The 26,334-nt window shown below is 37.2% G+C and overlaps 1 protein-coding gene across 1 annotated transcript in view; it reads right to left on the bottom strand.

Moving 5' to 3' along the window:
- DMD (dystrophin) overlaps window positions 1-26,334 on the bottom strand; it is a 2,123,521-nt gene that overhangs the window by 557,006 nt on the left and 1,540,181 nt on the right. Inside the window, exon 53 of the mRNA XM_060138437.1 lies at window positions 8,289-8,500. Within this exon, the coding sequence (XP_059994420.1) occupies window positions 8,289-8,500 (212 nt within the window). The remainder of the gene's footprint in view (window positions 1-8,288; window positions 8,501-26,334) is intronic.

Genomic DNA, 26,334 nt, shown 5'->3' with positions numbered 1-26,334 from the left:
GGTATGTTAGGTTGCTTGTTTGAGATTTTTCTTTTTTCTTGAGGAAGGCCTGCATCATTATAAACTTCCCGCTTAGAACGGCTTTTGCTGCATCCCATAGATTTTGGAGTTTTGTGTTTCCATTTTCATTTGTCTTGAGGTATTTTCTGATTTTCCCTTTAATTTCTTCATTGACCCATTACTTTTTTAGTAGCCTATTGTTTAGTCTCCAAATGTTTGTTCCTTTCTCATTTTTCTTTCTGTAATTGATTTCTAGTTTCATACTGTTGTGGTCAGAAAACATGCTCAATACAAGTTCTATTCTTTTTCTCTGGTAGCTGTAAGACTATTAATTTTTAAGGCTACTGTGTAGCTGGGAGAAACTGATGGGAAAAGGCCAAGTTAAAAACCCTCAAACCCTGCTGTTCTTAGTGAAGTTCAGTAGTTTACATATTGTTGCCAACCTCTGGTTAATTTCCAGAGTTTAGAAAAGGCAATTTTAACAATTTTGCATTTGCTGCTTTTATGGAGGAGTGGATTTACAGAGTTGCCACATTATATTTTCAAGCATGGAATAAGTTAAAGTGTGAAAAGGAAATAAGGCAAAATATGGTGCAATCAGAGCATAATGCTATCCAAGTCTTTGTGACTCTGCATTAAATATTTATATACTATAGCAGTATCTGGAAAACCACCCATTATTTTTCCTGTGCTCTATCAGTGATGTAGGAAGCACTCTGTGTGCTTTGAGAAATTTAATAGCTTTATACATACTTTGGGAGGAAAAGGACTATCAGGTTATTGATTCTTTCTTCTTAATCATGTGGGATCTTTAGGGGAGAACAAAAGGGAATAAAGAAACTACATGAAAAAATGGCAGGTCCTACGAAGAAGTTTTCTGATAATGTTTTTCATTACTGTATCAGAAATCCAAACCTCAAACTACCAGGGTGGGTCAATTTGCTGATTTAATTTTGTGCTCATCCTAAGAGTAAATAAAATGTATGAAAGGAGAATTTAGCTTCCATTACTGTATATATCTTTTTGGTAGATAAGGATACTACCTAATGCAACCCATCCCCTCAAATAACGAAAATGACAAGGCTCTAATTCCATATTTGAAAAAAAAAGTTCTCTCTGATTAGTTTCTTCCCTGGTAAAATAATTTGCAATCCTCAAATAGCTATCAGATTTACTACATATAACAAGTTCAACTTTTAAAATTAATTACATGATTACAGTGTATCTACATTTCAAGTTCCCTAAAGAATGTCTTCAAAACACAGATATTTTGCAGCCTTGGAAATCTTTATTTAATAATTTGATAAACTATTGGGTTTCTCACCTCAGATAGTTTTAAGTATTATATAGCTAAATCAGCTAGGCTCAAATAAGATTTCACTTCTCTACTGAATTCATGTACTCTTAGCTCAGCCAAGCACAAAACAGCTAATGCCGTCACGTTTGAAAAGCTTTTATGCTGAATTTGACACAAAAGCAATCACAAGAGAGACAAAAAAAGGAATTTCTCTTTCAAAGGATGAAAGGGGAAAAAAATAAATGAAAATTCTGAGCCTGGGTAAATCTCTCTACACTGGAAAAGAAAGTTTAAAATCATCAAGAAATAATTTTTCCAAAGAATCCACTGGCAAGTTTGGACCAATCTTAATAGCCCGGGAAACAGGTTGTGAAATAAACCAAGATTCTGCCAAATAAAAGAAATCCCTCCAAATTGGAAAAGAAGAAGTAAAGCTGTCACTGTTTGCAGATGACATGATACTATACATAGAGAATCCTACAGATGCTACCAGAAAACTACTAGAGCTAATCAATGAATTTGGTAAAGTAGCAGGATGCAAAATTAATGCACAGAAATCTCTGGCATTCCTATACACTAATGATGAAAAATCTGAAAGTGAAATCAAGAAAACACTCCCATTTACCACTGCAACAAAAAGAATAAAATATCTAGGAATAAACCTACCTAAGGAGACAAAAGACCTGTATGCAGAAAATTATAAGACACTGATGAAAGAAATTAAAGATGATACAAACAGATGGAGAGATAAACCATGTTCTTGGATTGGGAGAATCAACATTGTGAAAGTGACTCTACTACCCAAAGCAATCTATAGATTCAATGCAATCCCTATCAAACTACCACTGGCATTTTTCACAGAACTAGAAAAAAAATTTCACAATTTGTAAGGAAACACAGAAGACCCCAAATAGCCAAAGCAATCTTGAGAACGAAACACAGAGCTGGAGGAATCAGGCTCCCTGACTTCAGACTATACTACAAAGCTACAGTAATCAAGACAGTATGGTACTGGCACAAAAACAGAAAGATAGATCAATGGAACAGGATAGAAAACCCAGAGATAAACCCACACACATATGGTCACCTTATCTTTGATAAAGGAGGCAGGAATGTACAGTGGAGAAAGGACAGCCTCTTCAATAAGTGGTGCTGGGAAAACTGGACAGGTACATGTAAAAGTATGAGATTAGATCACTCCCTAACACCATACACAAAAATAAGCTCAAAATGGATTAAAGACCTAACTGTAAGGCCAGAAACTATCTAACTCTTAGAGGAAAACATAGGCAGAACACTCCAGGACATAAATCACAGCAAGATCCTTTCTGACCCACCTCCTAGAGAAATGGAAATAAAAACAAAAATAAACAAATGGGACCTAGTGAAACTTCAAAGCTTTTGCACAGCAAAGGAAACCATAAACAAGACCAAAAGACAACCCTTAGAATGGGAGAAAATATTTGCAAATGAAGCAACTGACAATAGATTAATTTCCAAAATTTACAAGCACCTCATGCAGCTCAATAACAAAAAAACAAACAACCCAATCCAAAAATGGGCAGAAGACCTAAATAGACATTTCTCCAAAGAAGATGTACAGACTGCCAACAAACACATGAAACAATGCTCAACATCATTAATCCTTAGAGAAATGCAAATCAAAACTACAATGAGATATCATCTCACACCAGTGAGAATGGCCATCATCAAAAAATCTAAAACAATAAATGCTGGAGAGGGTGTGGAGAAAAGGGAACACTCTTGCACTGCTGGTGGGAATGTGAATTGGTTCAGCCACTATGGAGAACAGTATGGAGGTTCCTTAAAAAACTACAAATAGAACTACCATATGACCCAGCAATCCCACTACTGGGCATATACCCTGAGAAAACCATAATTCAAAAAGAGTCACGTACCAAAATGTTCATTGCAGCTCTATTTACAATAGCCTGGAGATGGAAACAACCTAAGTGCCCATCATCAGATGAAGGGATAAAGATGTGGCACATATATACAATGGAATATTACTCAGCCATATAAAGAAACGAAACTGAGCTATTTGTAATGAGGTGGATGGACCTAGAGTCTGTCATACAGAGTGAAGTGAGTCAGAAAGAGAAAGACAAATACCGTACGCTAACACATATATATGGAATCTAAGGAAAAAAATGTCATGAAGTACCTAGGGGTAAGACAGGAATAAAGACACAGACCTACTGGAGAACGGACTTGAGGATATGGGGAGGGGGAAGGGTGAGCTGTGACAAAGCGAGAGAGAGGCATGGACATATATACACTACCAAACGTAAGGTAGATAGCTAGTGGGAAGCAGCCGCATAGCACAGGGATATCAGCTCGGTGCTTTGTGACTGCCTGGAGGGGTGGGATAGGGAGGGTGGGAGGGAGGGAGACGTAAGAGGGAAGAGATATGGGAACATATGTATATGTATAACTGATTCACTTTGTTATAAAGCAGAAACTAACGCACCATTGTAAAGCAATTATACCCCAATAAAGATGTTAAAAAAAAAAAGAAATCCCATGATGACCATTGCTGGCAGTTTTAGGTGCCAAAGGCATACCATCTGACCTCTTATGAAAGTTAAATGGCATCATCTCTCATAGGATTCTGCCATAGCCTTTTGGCAGGCTTTCTGATTAGGATGGAAATCCTGTATGATTTCCCCTAATATCTGTCTTTCTATCTCAAAAGAGCATTATTGTTTTACTAGGACCATGTAGAAGACCAAATGAAGCCATGCAGTTATCAAAATCAAGTACTTACTCAACTTATGTTTTTGTTTCCAAAAAATTAAGGGTTATATAGGAAAGAAAGAAACTGAACATACATATGGGCATCATTTAATGATCTACTCATTAATTATTGACACGATGGGCTATCTACAGTCTATTCTTTTGCCAAATACTTACTGTTTCTATCTCCTTCCACCTTGTCTATGCTTTCAAGATGGACTTTTCCCAGATGCTATCTCAGATTTCAGTTCTACTTTGTGAAGGGGCTGTTGTTATTCCAATTTTTTCTCCACTATTTTTTCTAACCAAGAGTGGAGGTTTTCTAAGTGTCTAATTAGTAGGGAAATGGTGAAAGATGGAACTTAATGAAATATTATAATTAAAAATGATAATTATTCAAAGTTATGTAGCAACATATATATTTATATAATACTAACTTTAAAATCAGAATTCAAAATTTTATCTACATTATGAAGACAATTAAAAATATGTAGATAAGAAATGGAAGTGAGGGGAATTCCCTGGCAGTCCAGTGGTTAGGGCTCCATGCTCTCACTGCCGAGGGCCTGGGTTCAATCCCTCGTCGGGGAACTAAAATCCCTTAAGCCATGTGGTGCGGCCAAAAAAAAAAAAAAGAAAAAGAAAAAAAGAAATGGAAGAGATTATAGACAGAGGTTAGCAATTATGAATCATGAAAATATCAGAATTATGAGTGATTTTTTTCTTTAGCTCAGGTATGGTGACTGGTTTAAGTTTTCAAAGAGTGTAACGGTGTGGTGGTTGGCTTTGAAACCATTTCATTGCCACAGGGAGGGCAGTCATCAGCGATGCTGCTCCAAAGGAGGCTGGCTGCTGTAATCACAGCTCTCCAATTCTATAGAGACAGCCTGATGACTGCCTTACGAGGCTCACCAAGCTCTCTTGTTAACCCTAGACACATAGACTAAGAAAGAATTCATGGAGCAAGGAGATCCTTGTCAAATTAACCATTGTCTAATATGTCTATTTTCACACTTCCTTCCTCAAATAAAATTGTAAGTGATAAGCCAGCTAATATCATTCAGGAATGATAACACATTAGACATAAAGGCAGCCCTCCACTGTTTAAGGCTCCCTGATTTTATAAGGCTCCTTTTATAAGAATTAAACATTGTAGTTTCATTAAAAATGGCATACAATTTGCAATTATCTTTTTAGTTTTTCACAGTAAAACAAAATATGAAAACTTCTCCCTGGTATACTGTTTCACTGCTTTCATTTTCCACCTGTTGGCTTATCAGTAATATAATCTTATTTGTCAGTTCACAACTACAGTGGTCTCCCTTTCTGATCCTCACGGTGTTTTCTTGATTTGTTTTAGCCACACAGACAACCGGTTAAGGAGGAAATCTGTGAGGTCGTTTACAAAAGAGGGAGGAGATATGGGGATATATGTATATGTATAGCTGATTCACTTTGTTATAAAGCAGAAACTAACACACCACTGTAAAGCAATTACACTCCAATGAAGATGTAAAAAAAAAAAGAGTAATTGCTATGCATTCGTATCCCAACTCTGCTGCTTTTAAAGAGGAGTTACTGAACTTCTCTAGGCTTTCAATTTACTTATCTGTAAACAGGGAACAATAATAGTACTTTTCATGGAAAGTGTTTGGGAGGATGAAATAAGCCAATATATGTGAAGTGGTTAGCACAGTTTTTGACAAATAGCCAAGTACTCACTAAATGTTAGTTATTAGGGTTAGTATTACTTTTAGTTTTAGCATATGTCATTTAGGAAATAGACAGGAAAATTACAGCTTTAGTCTTCTTTATGTTAGGAACTTACAGTGAAGTTACAGCAATATATATCATTAAATTCCTAAACATATAATACAAACAAAAACATAAGTTTCCAAAGATAATGGCTGAGCCATTTTTAAGATGCAGTTTTAGATGGACTATTCAAAAGCAAATTTTTATTTCAAAAGTTTGACAAGAATAGCAAATATAATACAATCTTGTCTTTGTTTCAGGTGTCCAAAACACCTTACTCATTTTGATGAAAAAATTGTTTTGTTTCCTCCTTTCATACTTTCTTTTGCAACTCTTTCTGTCTCTTATTTAAAGCTCCTTGCTTTTCCAAAAGCTATTAAACCCCAATCCTTATTGCTATCACTTTAGGATTCCTGTATGTTTTAAGAGTATTCCTCGGGCTTCCCTGGTGGTGCAGTGGTTGAGAGTCCGCCTGCCGATGCAGGGGACACGGGTTCGTGCCCCGGTCTGGGAAGATCCCATATGCTGCGGAGCGGCTGGGCCCGTAAGCCATGGCTGCTGAGCCTGCGCATCCGGAGTCTGTGCTCCGCAACGGGAGAGGCCACAGCAGTGAGAGGACCGCGTGCCGCAAAAAAAAAAAAAAAAAAAAAAAAAAAAAAGAGTATTTCTCAATTGCCAAATTTCAGAGTCTTGTTGCCCTGATCAACTCTGTCTCTATATGCCTCTCATCTCTCCTTTCCCTCGTCTAACTCAAGGGTCCAATCCAAATTATTTTTCCCTGGTAATTCCTCCTGACCAGTTAACCACTTCGTTCCGTGATCCGCTAGATTCACAGAACCCTAAATTTTTGAGAGGAAAAAAGAAATAGCATAACATACTGCGTACATGATGGATAAGACCAGAACCCTCAAGAATAACCACATGGATTCTGTTTCACATAGTCAAGTGAAAAATTGGCCAAACCATCATTAGAAATTCCTAATTCATCTATGCTCATCAAAGGGAGAAAATCTTAGTGGTAAAAAGTATCTTGTGAAAGAGAGAATTTTTATTCATCTAGATGTTGCCTCCAACAAAGGTACTGATAACGTTTGTAAAATCCTATGTGGCTTTCTAACATTCTTGTCATATAATAAAAATCCTGTCCTCGTTGCTGTTCAGACCCTTTGGAAAACTAGCTATGACAAGGACTGGCTAAAAGCTCACTAGTTCATTATTCCCATTTATTCTTCCTGAAATTAAATTGGGAACAAGTTCTGGTCAATGGGTTTTGGGTGGAAGTGATGTTCATAATCTCGAGGCCTGGCCATAAAACCCCATGTCTTGACCACATTCTCTCTTACTCTTCTGTGGTGACTTTGGGCAGCCATGATTTTAAAATTATAGTTTGATAAAATTAGAAAAGTTTGGACCCCCAAGTCACCATTTAGGAGAGAGCTCCCAAGAAGGGTTCTTTGACCTCTATTGAACTAGGACACAACCAAGGAATTAATCACCATTGTATTCAGCTACTGAGATTTCAGGGTTTATTTTTCAAATAAACCTAGTGTAAATAAATATGCTCTGTGACTCAGCATAGTCTAAACAATGATTAATTTAGAAATGGGGGCCATTCCATGCAAGAAAACTATATGGCTTTTTTCTCAGATGACATAGGCAATCTGAGATTCAAATACGTGTTTAGCAGAAGGCCTTTTCCTACCAGAAAAAAACCCTATAGAGTGTTGTCTTCAATGTGATCAAGTTCTCACTATGCCACTTCTCTGCTTAAAATCCCCTAAGGACTACCCATTGTTTAGCATTTAAGGTCCTTCCAAACTGACCTATAAATATGAGGTTTGAAAGGATTCAATATTTATAAAGTACCACGCCTGGTGCTTGATAATACACAGTCAAACAAATTTCCTTTCCCTTCCTTTTTCTGTTTCATTTATCCTGAAAAGTTCTAGATTATTAAGTGGACAAATATATGATGAAGTTTGGTTGGGGGGGAGAGAGGAAGAAGAAGAAAAGGAAGAGAAAGAAGGGAAGTTGGGCTGGAGGTCAGAAAATGGGAGGAGAAAGTGAGAGTATACCTTATCCCTACCTTATTCTCATATCCACCCTTCCCTTCTCCATTCAGTGCCCTCAAATAAAGTAGGAAGGAGTAGACCTGTTACTTTTTCTAAGAAGGAATTAAGTCCACCTGATTGACTTCATGATACTACAGAAGTACGCGCAACAATTTTGAAGAGATCTTAAAAGATGATGCAATGTGAAAACCACACCATTGTATCTAATTTATTAAACAAAATTAATTTTAACATTGATATTAGCCATCAATTTTCCTCTAATCTCTACTTTACTTTGACTGCAAAGACTACTGTTCATTTCAGCTTGCTTTCTTTTCATAAATTAACATTAAAAATCAGTAGATTTTAATCCATGGTATAATTTTATCCAGTGTATTTTATTTTAAGAACATATCTTTGATACTAACCTTGGTTTCTGTGATTTTCTTTTGGATTGCATCCATTGTGTAGGGACCCTCCTTCCATGACTCAAGCTTGGCTCTGGCCTGCCCCAAGACCTGCTGAGCTTCTTCCTTAGCTTCCAGCCATTGTGTTGAATCTTTTAACATTTCATTCAACTGTTGCCTCCGGTTCTGAAGGTGTTCCTGTACTTCATCCCACTGACTCTGAATTCTTTCAACTGGAAAAGAAGGAAAAATGAATACATGGGAGTAAATGTTACTCTGGAGAAGACATTTGAAATTTAACACCCAAATATTATCTCACATTTTATATTACTTATAAAAGAAATTGCTCATTGTGTTACAGCTAGAATGATGGACAATGGAATTTCTTACTTTTTTCAAAGGCAAACATAAGTTTTTGTTAAACCAACTTCCTGAAGGTGATCTAGAACATCAATAGTACATGTGAAAATTTAACTGTGTCTATTCCTTTTTTTTTAGTTTTAAAAGCAGGATAAAACATTTATTAACATAGTACATTAACACAGTTGTATAACTGAATGCAAGACCTTTTCACATAATATCCCCTAAAGCATCTCAAGCACTACATGTCTAAAACAGAACCTATAGAAAAGGAACTATTTCTTTCTAAAAAAAGAGCCTGTTACTTATTCTCTCTTCCTCAGTCACTGTGCCAACACGTTGACTAACCTGATTTTTCTCACTTCCTAACTGCAAATGTCATAACCATTTACTCATCCCCAAGTAGGACATATCTAAATCATATGCCTTCTTCTCCTTTTCATCCACACAAACAGGTTCCCCTGAATCTATCTTTTCATGCTCTTCCTAGTGATGTAGTTCACATCTTAATTTCCATTTTTTACCAAGGATGTTCCCGCAATCTTTAAACTACTCTTTTTTTTTGAATTGTAGTTTATTTTTTTATAGAGCAGGTTCTTATGCATTTTATATATATTAGTGTATATATGTCAATCCCAATCTCCCAATTCATCACACCATCACCACTCCCCTCCCCACCACTTTCCCTGCTTGGTGTCCATATGTTTGTTCTCTACATCTGTGTCTCTATTTCTGCCCGACAAACCGGTTCAACTGTACCATTTTTCTAGGTTCCACACAAATTCATTAATATACGATATTTGTTTTTCTCTTTCTGACTTACTTCACTCTGTATGACAGTCTCTAGAAGCATCCACGTCTCTACAAATGACCCAGTTCGTTCCTTTCCATGGCTGAGTAATATTCCATTGTATACATGTACCACATCTTCTTTATCCACTCATCTGTTGATGGGCAATGAGGTTGCTTCCATAACCTGGCTATTGTAAATAGTGCTGAAATGAACATTGGGGTGCATGTGTCTTCTTGAATTACGTTTTTTTCTGGGTATATACCCAGTAGTGGGATTGCTGGGTCATATGATAATTCTATTTTTAGTTTTTTAAGGAACCTCCATACTGTTCTCCATAGTGGCTGTATCAATTTACATTCCCACCAATAGTGCCAGGAGGGTTCCCTTTTCTCCATACCCTCTCCAGCATTTGTTGTTTGTAGATGTTCTGATGATGCCCATTCTAACTGGTGATGTTGAGCAGCTTTTCATGTGCTTCTTAGCCATCTCTATGTCTTCTTTGGAGAAATGTCTACTTAGGCCTTCTGCTCATTTTTGGATTGGGTTGTTTTTTTAATATTGAGCTGCATGAGCTGTTTGTATATTTTGGAAATTAATCCTTTGTCTGTTGATTCATTTGCAAATATTTTCTCCCATTCTGAGGGTTGTCTTTTCATCTTGTTTGTAGTTTCCTTTGCATTGCAAAAGCTCTTAAGTTTCATTAGGTCCCATTTGTTTATTTTTGTTTTTATTTCCATTACTCTAGGAGGTGGATCAAAAACGATCTTGCTGTGATTTAGGTCAAAGAGTGTTCTTCCTATGTTTTCCTCTAAGAGTATTATAGTGCCCAGTCTTACATTTAGGTTTCTAATGCCTTTTGAGCTTATTTTTGTGAATGGTGTGAGGGAGTGTTCTACTTTCATTCTTTTAAATGTAGCGGTCCAGTTTTGCCAGCACCACTTATTGAAGAGGCTGTCTTTTCTCCATTGTGTATTCTTGCTTCCTTTGTCATAGATTAGTTGACCATAGGTGTGTGGGGTTATCTCTGGGCTTTCTATGCTGTTCCATTGATCTATATTTCTGTTTCTGTGCCAGTAACATATTGTCTTGATTACTGTAGCTTTGTAGTATAGCCTTAAGTCAGGCAGTCTGATTCCTCCAGTTCCGTTTTCTTCCCCTCAAGACTGTTTTGGCTATTCGGGGTCTTTTGTGTCTCCATACAAATTTTAAGATTTTTTGTTTTAGTTCTGTAAAAAATGCCATTGGTATTTTGATAGGGATTGCATTGAATATGTAGATTGCTTTCGGTAGTATAGTCATTTTCACAATATTGATAATTCCAATCCCAGAACATGGTCTATCTCTCCATCTGTTTGTATCATCTTTAATTTCTTTCATCAGTGTCTTATAGTTTTCTGCATACAGGGCTTTTGTCTCCCTAGGTAGGTTTATTCCTAGATATTTTATTCTTTTTGTTGCAACGGTAAATGGGAGTGTTTTCTTAATTTCTCTTTCAGAATTCTTATAATTATTGTATAGGAATGCAAGAGATATCTGTGCATTAATTTTGTATCCTGCAACTTTACCAAATGCATTGATTAGTTCTAGTAGTTTTCTGGTGGCATCTTTATGATTTTCTATGTATAGTATCATGTCATCTGCAAACACTGACAGTTTTACTTCTTCTTTTCCAATTTGTATTCCTTTTATTTCTTTTCCTTCTCTGATTGCTCTGGCTAGCACTTCCAAAATTATGTGGAATAACAGTGGCGAGAGTGGACATTCTTGTGTTGTTCCTGATCTTAGAGGAAATGCTTTCAGGTTTTCACCATTGAGAATGATGTTTGCTGTGGGTTTGTCATATATGGCTTTTATTATGTTGAAGTAGGTTTGTTCTATGCCTACTTTCTGGAGAGTTTTTATCATAAATGGGTGCTGAATTTTGTCAAAAGCTTTTTCTGCATCTATTGAGATGATATGGTTTTTATTTTTCAATTTGTTAATATGGTGTATCACATTGATTGATTTGCATATATTGAAGAATCCTTGCATCCCTGGGATAAATCCCACTTGATCATGGTGTATAATCCTTTTAATGTGTTGTTGGATTCTGTTTTCTAATAATTTCTTGAGGATTTTCACAACTATATTCATGACTGATATTGGTCTGTAATTTTCTTTTTTGTAGTATCTTGTCTGGTTTTGGTATCAGGGTGATGGTGGCCTCACAGAATGAGTTTGGGAGTGTTCCTCCCTCTGCAATTCTTTGGAAGAGTTTGAGAAGGATGGGTGTTAGCTCTTCTCTAAATGTTTGACAGAATTCACCTGTGAAGCCATCTGGTGCTAGACTTTTGTTTGTTGGAAGATTTTTAATCACAGTTTCAATTTCATTACTTGTGATTGGTCTGTTCATATTTTCTATTTCTTCCTGGTTCAGTCTTGGAAGGTTATACCTTTCTAAGAATTTGTCCATTTCTTCCAGGTTGTCCATTCTATTGGCATGGAGTTGCTTATAATAGTCTCTTAGGATGCTTTGTATTTCTGTGGTGTCTGTTGTAACTTCTTTTTCATTTCTTTTTATGGATTTGAGTCCTCTCCCTCTTTTTCTTGATGAGTCTGGGTAATGTTTTATCTGTTTTGGTTATCTTGGCAAAGAACTCGCTTTTAGTTTTATTGATCTTTGCTACTGTTTTCTTTGTTTCTATTTCATTTATTTCTGTTGTGATCTTTATGATTTCTTTCCTTCTACTAACTTCAGTTTTTCTTTGTTCTTCTTTCTCTAGTTCCTTTAGGTGTGAGGTTAGATTGTTTATTTGAGATTTTTTTTGTTTCTTGAGGTAGGCTTATATTGCTATAAACTTCCCTCTCAGAACTGCTTTTGCTGCATCCTATACATTTTGGATCATCGTGTTTTCGTTGTCATTTGCCTCTAGGTATTTTTTGATTTCCTCTTTGGTTTCTTCAGTGATCTCTTGGTTATTTAGTAACATATTGTTTAGCCTCCATGTGTTTGTGTTTTTTACGTTTTTTTTCCCCAATAATTTATTTCTACTCTCACAGCGCTGTGGTCAGAAAAGATGCTTGATATGATTTCAGTTTTCTTAAATTTACTGTGGCTTGATTTGTGACCCAAGATGTGCTCTATCTTGGACAGTGTTCCGTGTGCACTTGAGAAGAAAGTGTAATCTGCTGTTTTTGGATGGAATGTCCTATAAATATCAATTAAATCTATCTGGTCTGTTGTGTCATTTAAAGCATCTGTTTCCTTAATTATATTCATTTTGGATGATCTGTCCATTGGTGTAAGTGAGGTGTTAAAGTCCCCCACCATTATTGTGTTACTGTCGATTTCCTCTTTTAGAGCTGTTAGCAGTTGCCTTATGTATTGAGGTGCTCCTATGTTGGGTGCATATATATTTATAATTGTTATATCTTCTTCTTGGATTGATCCCTTGATCATTATGTAGTGACCTTCCTTGTCTCTTATAACATTCTTTATTTTAAAGTCTATTTTATCTGATATGAGTATTGCTATTCCACCTTTCTTTTGATTTCCATTTGTGGGGAGTATCTTTTTCCAACCCATCACTTTCAGTCTGTATGTGTCCCTAGGTCTGAAGTGGGTCTCTTGTAGACAGCATATATACGGGTCTTGTTTTTGTATCCATTCAGCAACCCTGTGTCTTTTGGTTGGAGCATTTAATCCATTCACGTTTAAGGTAATTATCGATATGTGTGTTCCTCTGACCATTTTCTTAATTGTTTTGGGTTTGTTTTTGTAGGTCCTTTTCCTCTCTTGTGTTTCCCACTTAGAGATGTTCCTTTAGTATTTGTTGTAGAGCTGGTTTGGTGGTGCTGAATTCTCTTAGCTTTTGTTTGTCTGTAAAGCTTTTGATTTCTCCATCAAATCTGAATGAGATCCTTGCTGGGTAAAGTAATCTTGATTGTAGGTTCTTCCCTTTCATCACTTTAAGTATATCATGCCACTCCCTTCTGGCTTGTAGAGTTTCTGCTGAGAAATCAGCTGTTAACCTTATGGGAGTTCCCTTGTATGTTATTTGTCGTTTTTCCCTTGCTGCTTTCAATAATTTTTCTTTGTCTTTAATTTTTGTCAATTTGATTACTATGTGTCTCGGTGTGTTTCTCCTTGGGTTTATCCTGTATGGGACTCTCTGCGCTTCCTGGACTTGACTTGGGTGGCTATTTCCTTCTCCATGTTAGGGAAGTTTTCAACTGTAATCTCTTCAAATATTTTCTCGGGTCCTTTCTCTCTCTCTTCTCCTTCTGGGACTCCTATAATGTGAATGTTGTTGCGTTTAATGTTGTCCCAGAGGTCTCTTAGGCTGTCTTTGTTTCTTTCCATTCTTTTTTCCTTATTCTGTTCCATGGCAGTAAATTCTACCATTCTGTCTTCCAGGTCACTTACCCATTCTTCTGCCTCAGTTATTCTGCTATTGATTCCTTCTAGTGTATTTTTCATTTCAGTTATTGTATTGTTCATCTCTGTTTGTTTGTTCTTTAATTCTTCTAGGTGTTCGTTCTTTAATTGTTCTAGGTGTTTGTTAAACATTTCTTGCATCTTCTCGATCTTTGCCTCCATTCTTTTTCTGAAGTCCTGGATCATCTTCACTATCATTATTCTGAATTCTTTTTCTGAAGTCCTGGATCATCTTCACTATCATTATTCTGAATTCTTTTTCTGGAAGGTTGCCTGTCTCCACTTCATTTAATTGTTTTTCTGAGGTTTTATCTTGTTCCTTCATGTGGTACATAGCCCGCTGCCTTTTCTTCTTGTCTATCTTTCTGTGAATGTATTTTTTGTTCCACAGGCTGCAGGATTGTAGTTCTTCTTGCTTCTGCAGTCTGCCCTCTCTTACTGTGTCTTTTCTTAATCTTTAGAGCCAAATATGAGTAATCTTTCCGAAAGCTCCTATAGCAGAATGCCCACATCTCCTTGCCCTTATCACTTCATTGCCCAACAGCCTGACCTCCAATACCATCACTGACATTTCATTCTTTGTAGGCTTTGTGTTGTCATAAAGTTTGCTTTGCCATCTAAGTGGTAGGCTAGATACATTAAGGAATTGAGGCTCCCCTGCCCAGTCTCCCACCACCTTACCTCCCAGGAACAGCCTGTAACCAATGACTGATGGTAGTCATTAGGGTATGAATATTCTAGCACGCTTTTGCTATGGGAGATATCTGTGAGGTATGTGATTTATAAGGGTTCCAGAGTTCTCCCAGTGGGATAAAGCTCTAGTGGGTCATGGTGGTAAACTGCTTGATTATGTACCATCCTTTACTGGCTGTCTTGCCTTACCTGTCTCATTTTCTCATTCCCCTATTGATATTTCTCTCAACTCCCAAATAAACCACTTGCTCTCAAAACTTTTTTTCTGCGGCAATCCAAGACCAGATAGGCACATTGGAAACTTCTTGTAACAATGACAGTTATATTCTGTAAGTAGGACAGGCTTACATCGAGGCTATTTTCTGGTATCACTGTGAGTCAAAGATGGAGATTCCCTATAGATTTTGCTCTGGAATACTTTATTTTAGAATATTAAAAATAAACATAACAAGATTGCTTTTTCTTTTCTTTGAGCACCACATAATCTTCATTTTAAGCTGATTTCATAAAATGGAAATAATGCCATAGAAAACAGGAAATAAAACCACCACTTACTTTACTCCTTAAGCAGGAAATCTGACAGACAATCTAGATTCTAGATTTTTCCCTAAGCCTCACCAAACACCATATATAACTGGTTACTAAGTTTTCTCATACAGAACTCCTTTCTTCTTTCCACACGTTTCCACGGCAAAGCTCCAACATTTTCTGTCTACATGTTTGCAATAGACTGTACATAGTTCCTCTGCCTCAAGTCTCCACTTTCCAATGTAACTTCTACACTGTAGACATAGTAATAACTAATATAAATCTGATCACCCCACTCTCTCATTTAAACCCTTCAATGTCTCCCCACGGTCCTCTGGAATACCTTAGCTTGATACACATATTCCTCTGTGATCTGGCCTGGATAATCTGAGAGATTTATTGACAAAGGAACAAATTATAACATAATCAAAGTGTAGGAAAATCACCAAATTTAATATAAGAAACTAGGCCTTGCAGCAGTGGAGCTGTTAGTACATCTAGGCCCAAGAAATCAGGGGAGGGAGAAGTGGCCAGAAGCTGAGAATCATGAGGAGAAACCACCTTGAGAAGAGCAGGAACCTTTTATCAAGGGACAGAGTCAGCCTGAAGCAAATTCACAGGTAGGGAACTAGAAGAATAAATACCCTGACCTCTCTGCCCTCTCTCTTCAATTTCCTACCAGGGCTCCCCAGTGGCTAAACCAATTGGAAGCCAGAGGGCATGGGAGACCAATGATGACACAGATCAACCACCCAGAGTAGACAGCGAGGTAGAGAAGGGCAATGGACAAATAAAACGCATACGGCACAGTCTTGCGCTTTTTATTTTTTATTTTGTTTTGTTTTGTTTTTTGCAGTACACGGGCCTCTCACCACTGCGGTCTCTCCCATCGCACAGCACAGGCTCCGGACGTGCAGGCTCAGCGGCCATGGCCCACAGGCCCAGCCGCTCCGCGGCATGTGGGATCTTCCCGGACCGGGGCACGAACCCATGTCCTCTGCATTGGCAGGCGGACTCTCAACCACTGCGCCACCAGGGAAGCCCCTGTGCTTCTTATTTCATGACATAAGCTTGGTCTTTCTTAATTAAAATTGCTGTTGCCTCCCTAAAGTTATAAGAAGTTATGAGTTAAAGAAGTGCCTGAGATATTTTGTAAATAACCATCAGTACTAAACAGACCCTACAAGACTACTGATTGTGACATGAATTAAAGAATGTGGTACCTAGAATAGGTAAAACCAAGTAAGTGACATTCATTACAGGTACTGTTTTTATCAGTTTCATTTTGGTTTGGGTGTTTGCTATGCATTGCAAATCCAGTCAACATATCATCTTCCAACTTTGGTTAACATGTCAACCTGTTTAAATGTCAATAACTCCTTATAATCTTTGAGCACCATTTTTTTTTTTCTTGTTGCATTGCTGTTGTTCACCCACTGGGTAGTATAGCACTCATTATAGTTGAGATCTACAATTATTAGTCTATTTAATCTTTAGTTTACAAAACTACTAGTGTAAATGCTATTATAAAAAAAGCTATTTAAAATATTAGTAAAAGAGTCTTTAAGTGTTCTGGAATATTTTCTTATCAATCATAGAAACAACTAATAACACAATTACAAACCATTTTCCAACTTATCCCAGCAGGCTACTTTATTATGCATAGCTGGCACCTCTTCTTTTTCTTGGCCTATTGTTATATACGTATTACATGTATTTGCAAATAATGAAATTGACTTTCCTCTAAAAGCCGATGATTACAATTTGCCTTAATCAGCCTTAATTAGTGACATTTTACTACGCTGTTAAAATGTTTAGAACGCCTAGTATTTTTGACAAAAACATGGTAAGCCATTTGCATTCATGCCAGTGAATATTTTCTACATCCTAAATTCATTTCAATAGGGTAGACATAATCTATATTTTTAGGCCATCACTTGATATGAGAAAGAAGTAGTTTCTCCTATCATGTGGGTAGATATTTCTTAATTGTGGAAAAAGGAGGAAACTTTTATAGCCTATAACATTATTTCAGACAAACATACCATTTGAATGCCTGTTCAATCACAGCAATGGAGGTTTTCATCCCAAAGGGGTCATGTGTGTACAATTTAGCAAGAGAAAATGGTTTGCTGGGTGTGTGTCCCACTAAAGATGTGCTTTCTCATCCTTGACCTTCAACTGTACTTGATCATGAGATAATACTTAACGAAACAGATTTATAGTTATAGACTCACTCAACAATCTAGCTACCCCTCCATTCACACCTATCTATCCATCCTGCCAGTTACCTTTTTATTTACCAGCTACTGGATACCAGGCATTAGGCCAAGCACTGGGGAAACAAAGGAGTCTAAGACAGATTCCCTGGCTTCCAGTTGGTTGGTACCTATTAGATGGAAGTGTTATTTACCATCTACTCAAGGAATAAAGATCAACAGTTCTAGGGAAAAGATAATGAGTTCAATCCTACACCTATTCAGTGAAAAGTTTTGAGGATCTTTCACATAGGACTATCATTTTAGTCAGCTGGACTGAAGGTGCCATGGTATAGCTGCATATTTTGGAAGACAGAGAAATCCAAGATTAGAAATCACTGGAGAGAAGTAAAAACTGAAGCCATTAAGAGGAACACATTCTCATTGGTATGGGGTATAGATTGAGCAAAAGAGGGTTAAAGATGGAGTCTTGAAAACTATAACACATAAACACAGAATACAGCGTCAATAGTCAATAAGATGGATGAACGGCTAGAGAGGCAGGAGGATCACTTGGAAAGTGCCCTTCCATAGAAATGTGGATAAGAGAAAATTTCACAAACACAAGCGTGGTTAACATTTTAAATACCATAGATGTCACAAGAGCTAATAAAAATCATAATAAAACATTATTTGAATACCCACTCTGCTCAAGGCACTGTTTTAAGCTCTTTAGCTGTATTAACTCATTTAATCATCATGAAAATCTTATGAGGTAGGTATAATTGCTTGTGTTGTTATTGTTGTTGCTGTTCTCCTCATTTAACAGATGAAGAAATAGGGACCATGTTAAAGAACTGGCCTAAGGTCATACAGATAGTGAGTGGAAGAGCCAACACTTAGACCCAAGCAGTCAGACTTCCCAAAGCCCATGCCGAAAGTATCCACTGGCTTTGACCACAAGCAACTTCCTGAAGACCATACAGCTAAAGAGTGGTAGAAATCTTACTGTAGAGAACTGACAAGTCAATCAGCCAATGATGGATGAGAGGGGGGAGATAATTGCCCCTTGTTGGTGACAACTGTCAGGTGCATTTTTCACTGTCTCCTACACTTCATTCATTGGGGCTGCCCTCTAGCTGCCCACAGCAATAACCTGCTCAGTAACTGGCTCAATTATTGGCTTCTTTCCTTTACACATTTCACTGTCCTACTCCCCTACTGGTACTTCCAGGGACCACCACACAAGTAAATCACCATTACTTAAATCATTGTTTCAAGGTCAGCTTCTGAGGGAACCTAGTCTAAGTTAGAATTTTATTCATTAAAAAATTTCTCAGGGCACAGCTCGGTGCTTGGCACTTGGTATACTTTTGATAACTGCTAAATGAATTGTCCATGTATACTGTTTCAAATATCCATGTTTCCTTTTTAGAAAGATGTAAAAATACTACTTTCAAAGTTAACCCCTAGCCAGGACCTTGAGTCTTTCTTCTCTAAAAGCAATAATTGTCTCTTTATTGCATTTCAGGTCTATATAATTTGAACACTGGATTAAGTCTTTCACATTTCCCTCACTTTTTTTCTTTGACATTTTATTTTATTGCGGTACGCGGGCCTCTCACTGTTGTGGTCTCTCCCATTGCGGAGCACAGGCTCCGGATGCGCAGGCTCAGCGGCCATTGGCTCACGGGCCTAGCCGCTCCGCAGCACGTGGGATGTTCCCGGACTGGGGTACGAACCCGTGTCCCCTGCATCGGCAGGTGGACTCTCAACCACTGCGCCACCAGGGAAGCCCGACATTTTAATTTTTTAATCTTTTTTTTAAAACATCTTTATTGGAGTATAATTGCTTTACAATGTTGTGTTATTTTCTGCTGTATAACAAAGTGAATCAGCTATAATGTACACATATATACCCATATACCCTGCCTCTTGTGTCTCCCTCCCACCCTCCCTATTCCACCCCCCTAGGTGGTCACAAAGCAACGAGCTGATCTCCCGGTGCTATGTGACTGCTTCCCACTAGCTATCTGTTTTACATTTGGTACTGCATATATGTCCATGCCACTCTCTCACTTCCTCCTAGCTTACACTCCCCCCAGCACCCGTGTCCTCAAGTCTATTTTCTAAATCTGTGTCTTTATTCCTCTCCTGCCCCTAGGTTCTCCAAAACCTTTTCTTTTTTTAATTCCATATATATGTGTTTGCATACAGTGTTTGTTTTTCTCTTCCTGACTTACTTCATTCTGTATGATTGACTCTACATCCATCGACCTCACTACAAATAACTCAATTTCATTTCTCTTTATGGCTGAGTAATATTTCACTGTATATATGTGCCACACCTTCTTAATCCATTCATCTGTTGACGGACACTTAGGTTGCTTCCATGTCCTGGCTACTGTAAATAGAGCTGCAATGGACATCGTGGTACATGACTCTTTTTGAATTATGGATTTCTCAGGGTATACGCCCAGTAATGGGATTGCTGGGTCATACGGTAGCTCTATTTTTAGTTTTCTAAGGAGTCTCCATACTGTTCTCCATAGTGGCTGTGTCAGTTTACATTCCCACCAACAGTGCAAGAGGGTTCCCTTTTCTCCACACCCTCTCCAGAATTTATTGTTTGTAGACTTTTTGATGTTGCCCATTCTGACGGGTGTGAGGTGATACCTCATTGTAGTTTTGATTTGCATTTCTCTAATGATTAGTGATGTTGGGCATTCTTTCACGTGTTTGTTGCCAATCTGTATATCTTCTTTGGAGAATGCCTATCTAGATCTTCTGCCCATTTTTGGATTGGGTTGTTTATTTTTTTGATATTGAGCTGCATGAACTTCTTGTATATTTTGAAGATTAATCTTTTGTCAGTTGCTTCATTTGCAGATATTTTCTCCCACTCTGCGGGTGGTCTTTTCGTCTTGCTTGTGGTTTCCTTTGCTGTGCAAACGCTATTAAGCTTCATTAGGTCCCATTTGTTTATTTTTGTTTTTATTTCCATTTCTCTACAAGGTGGGTCAAAAAGGATCTTGCTGTGATGTATGTCACAGACTGTTCTGCCTATATTTTCCTCTAAGAGTTTTATAGTGTCTGGCCTTACATTTAGGTCTTTAACCCATTTTGAGTTTATTTCTGTGTATAGTGTTAGGGAGTGTTCTAATTTCATTCTTTTACATGTAGCTGTCCAGTTGTCTCAGCACCACTTATTGAAGGGCTGTCTTTTCTCCATTGTATATTCTTCCCTCCTTTATCAAAGATAAGGTGACTATATGTGTGTAGGTTTATCTCTGGGCTTTCTAACCTGTTCCATTGATCTACATTTCTGTTTTTGTGTCAGTACCATACTATCTTGGTTACTGTAGCTTTGTAGTATAGTCTGAAGTCATGGAGCCTGATTCCTCCAGCTCCATTTCTCTTTCTCAAGATTGCTTTGGCTATTCGGGGTCCTTTGTGTTTCCATGCAAATTGTGAAATTCCTTCTTCTAGTTCTGTGAAAAATGCCATTGGTAGTTTAAAAGGGATTGCACGGAATCTGTAGATTGCTTTGGGTAGTATAGTTATTTTCACAATGTTGATTCTTCCAGTCCAAGAACATGGTCTATCTCTCCATCTGTTTGTATCATCTTTAATTCATCAGTGTCTTACAGTTTTCTGCATAAAGGTCTTTTGTCTCCTTAGGTAGGTTTATTCCTAGGTATTTTATTCTTTTTGTTGCAATTGTAAATGGGAGTGTTTCCTTAATTTCTCTTTCCCATTTTTCATCATTAGTGTATAGGAATTCAAGAGATTTCTGTGCATTAATTTTGTATCCTGCTACTCTATCAAATTCATTGATTAGCTCTAGTAGTTTTCTGGTAGCATCTTTAGGAATCTCTATGTATAGCATCATACCAACTGCCAACAGTGACAGCTTTATTTCTTCTTTTCCAATCTGGATTCCTTTTATTTCTTTTTCTTCTCTGACTGCTGTCACTAAAACTTTCAAAACTATGTTGAATAACAGTGGTGAGTGTGGACACCCTTGTCTTGTTCCTCTTAGTGGAAACGGTTTCAATGTTTCACCATTGAGAACGATGTTGGCTGTGGGTTTGTCATATATGACCTATATTATATTGAGGTAAGTTCCCTCTATGCCTACTTTCTGGAGGATTTTTATCATAAATCCGTGTTGAATTTTGTCGAAAGTTTTTCTGCAGCTATTGAGATGACCATATGGTTTTTATCCTTCAATTTAATATGGTGTATCACATTGATCGATTTGCATATATTGAAAAATCCTTGCATTCCTGGGATAAACCCCACTTGATCATGGTGTATGATCCTTTTAATGTGCTGTTGGATTCTGTTTGCTAGTATTTTGTTGAGTATTTTTGCATCTATGCTCATCAGTGATACTGGCCAGTAGTTTTCTTTTTTCGTGACATCTTTGTCTGGTTTCAGTATCAGGGTGATGGTGGCCTCATAGAATGAGTTTGGGAGTGTTCCTCCCTCTGCTATACTTTGGAAGAGTTTGAGAAGGATAGGTGTTAGCTCTTAGCTCTTCTCTACATGTTTTATAGAATTCGCCTGTGAAGCTATCTGGTCTTGGGCTTTTGTTTCTTGGAAGATTTTTAATCACAGTTTCAACTTCAGTGCTTGTGACTGGTCTGGTTATATTTTCCATTTCTTCCTGGTTCAGTCTCAGAAGGTTGTGCTTTTCTAAGAATTTTTCCATTTCTTCCAGGTTGTCCATTTTATTGGCATAGGGTTCCTTGTAGTAATCTGTCATGATCCTTCGTATTTCTGCAGTGTCAGGTGCTACTTCTTTTTCATTTGTAATTCTATTGATTTTAGTCTTCTCCCTTTTTTTCTTGATGAGTCTGGCTAATGATTTTTCATTTTTGTTTATCTTCTCATAGAACCAGCTTTTAGTTTTATTGATCTTTGCTATCATTTCCTTCATTTCTTTTCCATTCATTTCTGATCTGATCTTTATGATTTCTTTCCTTCTGCTAAATTTAGGGTTGTTGTTGTTCTTCTTTCTCTAACTGCTTTAAGTGTAAGGTTAGGTTGTTTATTTGAGATTATTTCTTGTTTCTTGAGGTAAGATTTTATTGCTTGAACTTGCCTCTTAGAACTGCTTTTGCTGCATCCCATAGGTTTTGGGTCGCCATATTTTCATTGTCATTTGCTTGGTTGTTAAGTAGTGTATTGTTTAGCCTCCATGTGTTTGTATTTTTTACAGTTTTTTTCCTGTAATTGATATGTAGTCTGATAGCACTGTGGTCACAAAAGATACTTGATACAATTTCAATTTTCTTAAAATTACCAAGGCTTGATTTGTGACCCAAGATATGATCTATCCTGGAGAATGTTCCATGAGCACTTGAGAAGTGTATTCTGTTGTTTATGGATGGAATGTCCTATAAATATCAATCCATCCATCCATAAATATCAGTCCATCTCGTTCAATGTGTCATTTAAAGCTTGTGTTTGCTTACTTATTTTCATGTTGGATGATCAGTCCATTGGTGAAAGTGGGGTGTTAAAGTCCCCTTCTATGATTTTGTTACTGTTGATTTCCCCTGTTATGGTTGTTAGCATTTGCCTTAAGTATTGAGGTGCTCCTGTATTGGGTGTATAATTATATACAATTGTTATATCTTCTTCTTGGATTGATCCCTTGATCATTATGTGGTGTCCTTCTTTGTCTCTTGTAATAGTCTTTATTTTAAAGTCTATTTTGTCTGATATGAGAATTGCTCACAATGTTTTTTCTGTCTCATAAACCCACTGCCTCTAGCCCTTAACCTGCTATACCGCTAAATGATTCAGTTGGGGGCTTCCCTGGTGGCACAGTGGTTGAGAGTCCGCCTGCCGATGCAGGGGACGCGGGTTCATGCCCCGGTCCAGGAAGATCCCACGTGCCGCGGAACGGCTGGGCCCATGAGCCATGGCCACTGAGCCTGCGTGTCCGGAGCCTGTGCTCCGCAACAGGAGAGGTCACAACAGTGAGAGGCCCGCGTACAGCAAAAAAAAAAAAAAAAAAAAAAAAAAATCCATAAATTAAAAATAACTGTGGGGGGGAGGAATCCTGTAAGCCAAAACTAATCAGTGACCTCTAACATTCTTAAAATAAACTGTAGGTCAGAGAGAATCTGTTGGCATGTCTTTTTGCCTCAGCCTGTCTTTTTAATTAAATTTTAGACTGAGTAACATGGAAAAGTACATGTGTATATTGGATGATATTTTTATGGGCATTTTCAATATTTGAAACATACTGAGCTCCAGAGGATAATAACAACAATAAACTATCATATTGTTATTAACATAAGTACAATTCGATGAATACTAGAAAGACAGCAGATGTATCGCCCCTTGTGAAATAACTAACCATATGTGAGAATCCATTTTGCAGAGTAGAAATTACGGACAGATTATTTTCTTTACAAAAGGATACACCATAGATTTCTCTAATCAACTTGTCAAAGATATTTAAAATATTATTTGACTTGTATTCCACTCCCAGATATATAGCCCAGAGAAATGCATACTTATATTCACCAAAAGACATGTACGAAATTAGAAGATTACCCAAATTGGAAACTACCGAAATTCCCATCTACTATAAAATGGAATGGACAAATACATTGCGGCAAGTTTATCAACAGAATACTATCCAGCAACGAGAATTAAATATCTACATCTATATTCAATGATATGTATTAACCTCACAAACATAAGGTTGAGGCAAAGAAACCAGCCAAAACCAAGGACATACTGTATTATTCTATTTATAAAATGTATAAAATCAGGAAAAAGTAAGATGACTACAGAAGTCAGGATAGCCGTTACCTTTGTTGGACTGGTAGTCACTGAAAGAGACATGACAGGGACTTTTGAGGTTCCGGTAATATTCTTTTTCTTGATATGAGTGCTGTTTACACACTTGTAATCAGTTTGTGCACATTCACCAAGCTAGACATTTATGTTATATGCACTTTTCCTTATGTATATTGTACTTCAATAAAAATTTAATAATGTATTTTCAACTTGTAAAATGTACTTTACATACAACTTTGGAGAATTAATCTTTTCTAAAAGGGTTGCAACGTGTGAAATATGTATCACTTGGGCAGATATGAATGATAATAAGAGATGCAATGGTTTTTGCTAAGCACAATAAAATTGAGGGCTTCGATTTGTGTGATAAAGGACATTTGAGAAATATTCATTGGACAGTGAATCAGACTAGACTCACAGAAACAAATCAGCACATAGAGACTGATGAAGCAGCTATGAGTTATGCAATTTTAAAAAAGCAGTGTAGGGAATTGCAGTCTAGTGGTTAGGGCTCTGTGCTTTCACTGCTGAGGGCCTAGGTTCAATCCCTGATTGGGGAACTAAGATCCCACAAGCCGTGCAGCACAGCCAGAAAAAAACAAAAAAAAGGCAGTGTAATTGATTGATATAGGTATCCTAAGAGTAGACCCTGCAGAATACATAGAAAAGAAAAATTTACAAGTTTTTTATCTATATCGTTTTGTCAAGGAATGAAACAATTCAAACTACAGGATTTCACGACTCTTGCAACACTTCATCCAGGATATTACTGATAGACCAAAGATACATTGTGGCAGTGTACTGTGTCCCATTCTGTAGATTTATATTTATACCAGATTCATCTGACATTTAAAAGTGAAATAATAATAAAATATATGCTTATAAACTCAGATAATCTGTGCATGTTGGTAATTGAAGAGCTACCCAAATGTGTGTACTTCTTCTTTCAGAGGGCCAACATGATAAGCTTCTCAACTGATTTGTGCAGTAAGTAGATGCTGGATAATGAAAGGAATAAATAACGAATGCTAGGACTCAGGATGATAGACTGGGACTCAGCATGTGCCCTGATTTACGGATCTCCAGAAGTGTCACACTGGAAACTAAGCAATCATGTCAAGAACCACAATACTGCAGAGAAAGAAACAGTTCAGTTGATTGAGTACTAACCAATCTTTCACTTCAAGTTTTTAAGCTAGCTATGTTTGATTATCGATACACAACCTTGACTGATATTAATTCCCTCAACATCTCTTCTAGGGAAACATGTTATTTACAGAAATAAAATGTTTGCTTTTTTGAATACATATTGCTACAGAACAAAGAACAACTCTGTTCCAATTTCTGCACTCAAGTTACAGTCTGAGAATTAGAAGTTACTGTGACTAAGTTTTAGAAAGAAACCTTGACCAGCAGTTAATAATGGGTGATAGCCCTGGATTTGTGATGAAATAGGTATTGTAATTTGCAAAAGTTGCTTCGGCACAACTTCAAGTTCCTCAATTGCAAAACTGACTATAGTCATCAAAATGGACAATAATCTCGGCAAACATTTGTAATCTGCTAGGTGGGGGCACTCTGAGGGTCTCAACGGGGTTTCAATGATTCCAGGTAGAAAATACTGAGCTTAAAGAGTTAAATTACTGGTAAATCTATTGAGGTCATTTGAATGGGTAAAAAGTGTCATATATTTAACTGTGGTCAACTGTAAGGAAAACTTTCCCGACTGAGGTTAAGACAATAAACTCTGAACCATTTCTAAGTATCAGGAAAAAGATACGGTAATCACAACAGACAGTTCCCTGAGGCCAAAATAGTCCACAAAAGGCTAGGCATGATCAAGAAGGGAGCTGAAAACAAAGAAATCATCATTGTTCTACTCGTGTATAAAGTTAGGATACAACTATATCTTGAGTAATGTGAGTATATCTCAATGTTTTACATTCAAAGACTTATAAGGAACCAGAGAAAGTCAAAATAATAATAACCCAAATTACAGGAAATATTAAGATATGTTCCTCCTATTTCCACAGGGAATTTAAACATGGTTCTGTAGAAGTCTTATCTGTAGTTAAGCTCTGCAAAGAGAAGTCTCAACTTAAACCCATTAAGAAGAGGAAGAAGCATATACTAACTATGAAGTCGAACGTAGCTAGTATGAATGGGCATTTGATCTATTTAGGAACAGGAGAGGAGGAATGTGGTTGCTGTGCAAACACAGAATAAAATGTCTGAGAAGACATTTCAGACCAC

Source organism: Lagenorhynchus albirostris, chromosome X (genome assembly GCF_949774975.1).
Source record: "Lagenorhynchus albirostris chromosome X, mLagAlb1.1, whole genome shotgun sequence".
NCBI classification, from domain to species: domain Eukaryota; kingdom Metazoa; phylum Chordata; class Mammalia; order Artiodactyla; family Delphinidae; genus Lagenorhynchus; species Lagenorhynchus albirostris.
Note: the sequence above shows the minus strand (reverse complement) of the source record. Positions and strands in the feature narration are given on the sequence as shown.